At 44.0% G+C, this 2,880-nt stretch overlaps 1 protein-coding gene across 1 annotated transcript; it reads left to right on the forward strand.

Moving 5' to 3' along the window:
* Positions 1-1,303: 1,303 nt before the first annotated feature.
* On the forward strand, positions 1,304-2,347 carry LOC132380304 (general transcription factor II-I repeat domain-containing protein 2-like). Its single transcript, XM_059949057.1, has 2 exons — positions 1,304-2,079; positions 2,165-2,347. Exon 1 carries the CDS (start codon positions 1,305-1,307, stop codon positions 2,073-2,075), a length of 771 nt encoding a protein of 256 aa, XP_059805040.1. The 5' UTR covers position 1,304; the 3' UTR covers positions 2,076-2,079; positions 2,165-2,347.
* Positions 2,348-2,880: the final 533 nt, after the last annotated feature.

Consider the following 2,880-nt stretch of genomic DNA (forward strand, 5'->3'; position numbering starts at 1 on the left):
TGTAAGCAAGGACTTACCCATGACCACAGTGAGGCATACATGATACCAACATTGTCCTGTGTCCTCTGGAAAGGTCGACAGCACGTAGACAGGGAGCGTGCTCTGTACACACGTACAGACCTCAGCTCCACCCATGCTGCAGCAACTTGCATATTTCGCTGGCACGATCCAGGACTATTTTTCTCCTTGTTGGCTCTCAAATTGGAGCAGCCTCAAATTCAATATTGTGACAAAGTGTGTCTGTAGCGTTCTGAATAAAGCCACAGTACTCGAGCAGCAGAATTCAACAAACCTCTGCATGCAGGGAAAACAGAACAGTTTAACGGCAATCGAGCCCAAAGCAGAGGCCAACTGGCCTCCTGGTAGAATCCCTCTGAGCTCTTGAACGCCTCAGTATCTGGCCTTTTCACAACTGGTGCCAAATCCTGGGCGCGACAATGCATTTTATTGATCTAGTGATTTCTCAAGCCAGACTTTATCACTCTTCTAGATAAACGCAAGCAGGCTTTTTTCACTGAGGCTGAGTGAGATTAGAACTGGAGGTCAGAGGTTAAGGGTGAAAGTTGAAATATTTAAGGGGAACCTGAGTGGGAACTTCTTCACTCAGAGGATTGTAAGGGTGTGGATTGAGTTGCCAGCTGAAGTGATGGATGCTGGTTCGATTTTGACATTTATAAGAAATTTAGATAAGTACATGGATGGGAGGGGTATGGAGGTCTATGTTCCAGATGTAAGTCTATGGGACCAACAGAATAATGGTTTGGCATGGTCTAGGTCGGGGGTCGGCAACCTGCGGCTCCCGAGCCATTTGTGGCTCTTTCACCTCTGTGCTGCGGCTCCCTGTGGCTTTGGGAAATAATTGGTCAGTATTTAATTAAAATGTATTTTATGTTAGTTTGTTAGCTTTTGAAATGTAATTCTAAATTTGAAGATTATGGTGATCTTGTACAATCTAAGTGTGGCGACACATTTCCTGCCACATCCGAAACGGCTCACAATTAGCCAGCATTCCGGCTAAGGGAGATAGCCTACGGGGGTTTGTGAGTACGCGTCTTTTGCAGCATCTGCGTCCATGGGGGCTGGGTTGAGGGAGGCTTAAAAGCAAAGCTGTTTAGTTCGAATAAAGCTATCTTTGACTGCAGTTTACTGACACCGCTACAACGTGTTTTTATCGCTGGCTGTCCAGACGGAAGGTGCTGAAACGCTTTGTCGCGTGTCTGGAAGAAGTGAAAACTTTCCTGGGCACCAAAGGGCTCACCTTTCCTGAGCTGGAACAGCCAGAGTGGCTGGAAAAGCTACACTTCATGGTAGACATGACAGCGCACCTGAACACGCTGAACACAGCTCTTCAGGGGAAAGGACGTACAGCCCTACACATGTTGGAGGATGTCTTGGCATTCGAGCGCAAGTTGACAGTGCTTGCCAGAGATTTACAGAAAGGCACTTTGTCTCACTTCCCCAATTTGAGAGAGTTCAAACAAGGTCACGACATGATAATTTCGGAGTATTTACATTCTGCAATCATCGCAATGCAAACATCGTTTGGGAAACGCTTCTGTGAGTTCAGAGAGGAAAAAAACACATTATCCTTCCCGGTCACTCCCTTAAGCATCGATCCTTCCCTACTGAATACGACTGCATTGGCAGGTGTGAGTCAACCTGATCTTGAGATGGAACTGGCCGACATAGCCGACAAAGACATATGGGTGTCCAAGTTTAGACGCTTGACAGCAGACCTTGAAGATGTTGCCCGTCAGAAGGCCGTTCTTGCTCAGAAACACAAATGGAGTGATATTGAAAACCTTCTAAAACCGGACAAACTTGTGTTCGAAACATGGAATGCTATGCCCGACATTTATGTAAACATGAAAAAGTATGCGCTTGGAGTCCTGTCGATCTTTGGATCCACATATGTATGTGAGCAGGTGTTCTCCAACATGAACTTTATTAAAAACAAACATCGCGCACGCCTCACAGATGACAGCTTGCGATCCTGTGTAAAGATGAAGGTGACGTCATACAGCCCTGATGTGCAGACGCTGTGCGCTGAGGTCCAGGAGCAGAAATCCCATTAACCAAGTATGATAAATATTTTAATTGCCTATTATTTTATGTATGTTCATATTTTTTCATTGTTCAGTGAAATAGTCCTTTTATTTTTCAGGCTGACAGCTGGCTGATGTTATTTTTGGTTTGCTGCTGGCGGAAAATTTAAGTTCGGCGTTTTTCAATAAATACAAGAAGGACTCAAATAGACATTGAGTATTTTACTTAAAAGTAACTTTCAACCCAACGTCTTTTTTTCGGAGTTCAAAATGTTTTTGTTGCATGCAGAAATGTAATTTCGTTTTCTCTGCAGGAGTTCATCAATTTCATAAATGCAACACATTATAGTTTGTTTATACATAGCATAAAGGCAAAAAAAACGTTGTATGCAGTGTTATTTCATTTTAAATGTCAAACGGGTTTTGCGGCTCCCAGTGTTTTCTTTTCTGTGGGAAACGGGTCCAAGTGGCTCTTTCAGTGGTAAAGGTTGCTGACCCCTGGTCTAGGTGAACCGAAGAGCCTGGTTTTGTGTTGCAGTTCTCTTTGACTCTGTGACCTAAAATTCAACCCAGAACTCTCTGAATGGCAGCATTATTCAGGATTTTCAATTTCTATTCCAACCAAGAGTGCTGGGTGTGCTCACTTCAGAAATCTATTCCTTTCCATTTTGAGTGACAAGTAAATTGTACCAAGTGTGTGTCTGCCAGCTTCAGCAGTCTGCTCACAATTTTCAGTTACCACGGAGCATTAGGCAATAGATGACCTTTTAAGTCAGCCACGGACCTTTGAATTGTTAGTATTGATAGTCAGTTATTCCCAAGGTGACTGTGCCCA

Source organism: Hypanus sabinus, chromosome 23 (assembly GCF_030144855.1).
Source record: "Hypanus sabinus isolate sHypSab1 chromosome 23, sHypSab1.hap1, whole genome shotgun sequence".
NCBI lineage: Eukaryota > Metazoa > Chordata > Chondrichthyes > Myliobatiformes > Dasyatidae > Hypanus > Hypanus sabinus.

Excerpts from the sequence above, each read along its gene's own strand:
- LOC132380304 (XM_059949057.1), top strand. The coding sequence starts at position 1,305 with ATGGTAGACATGACAGCGCACCTGAACACGCTGAACACAGCTCTTCAG.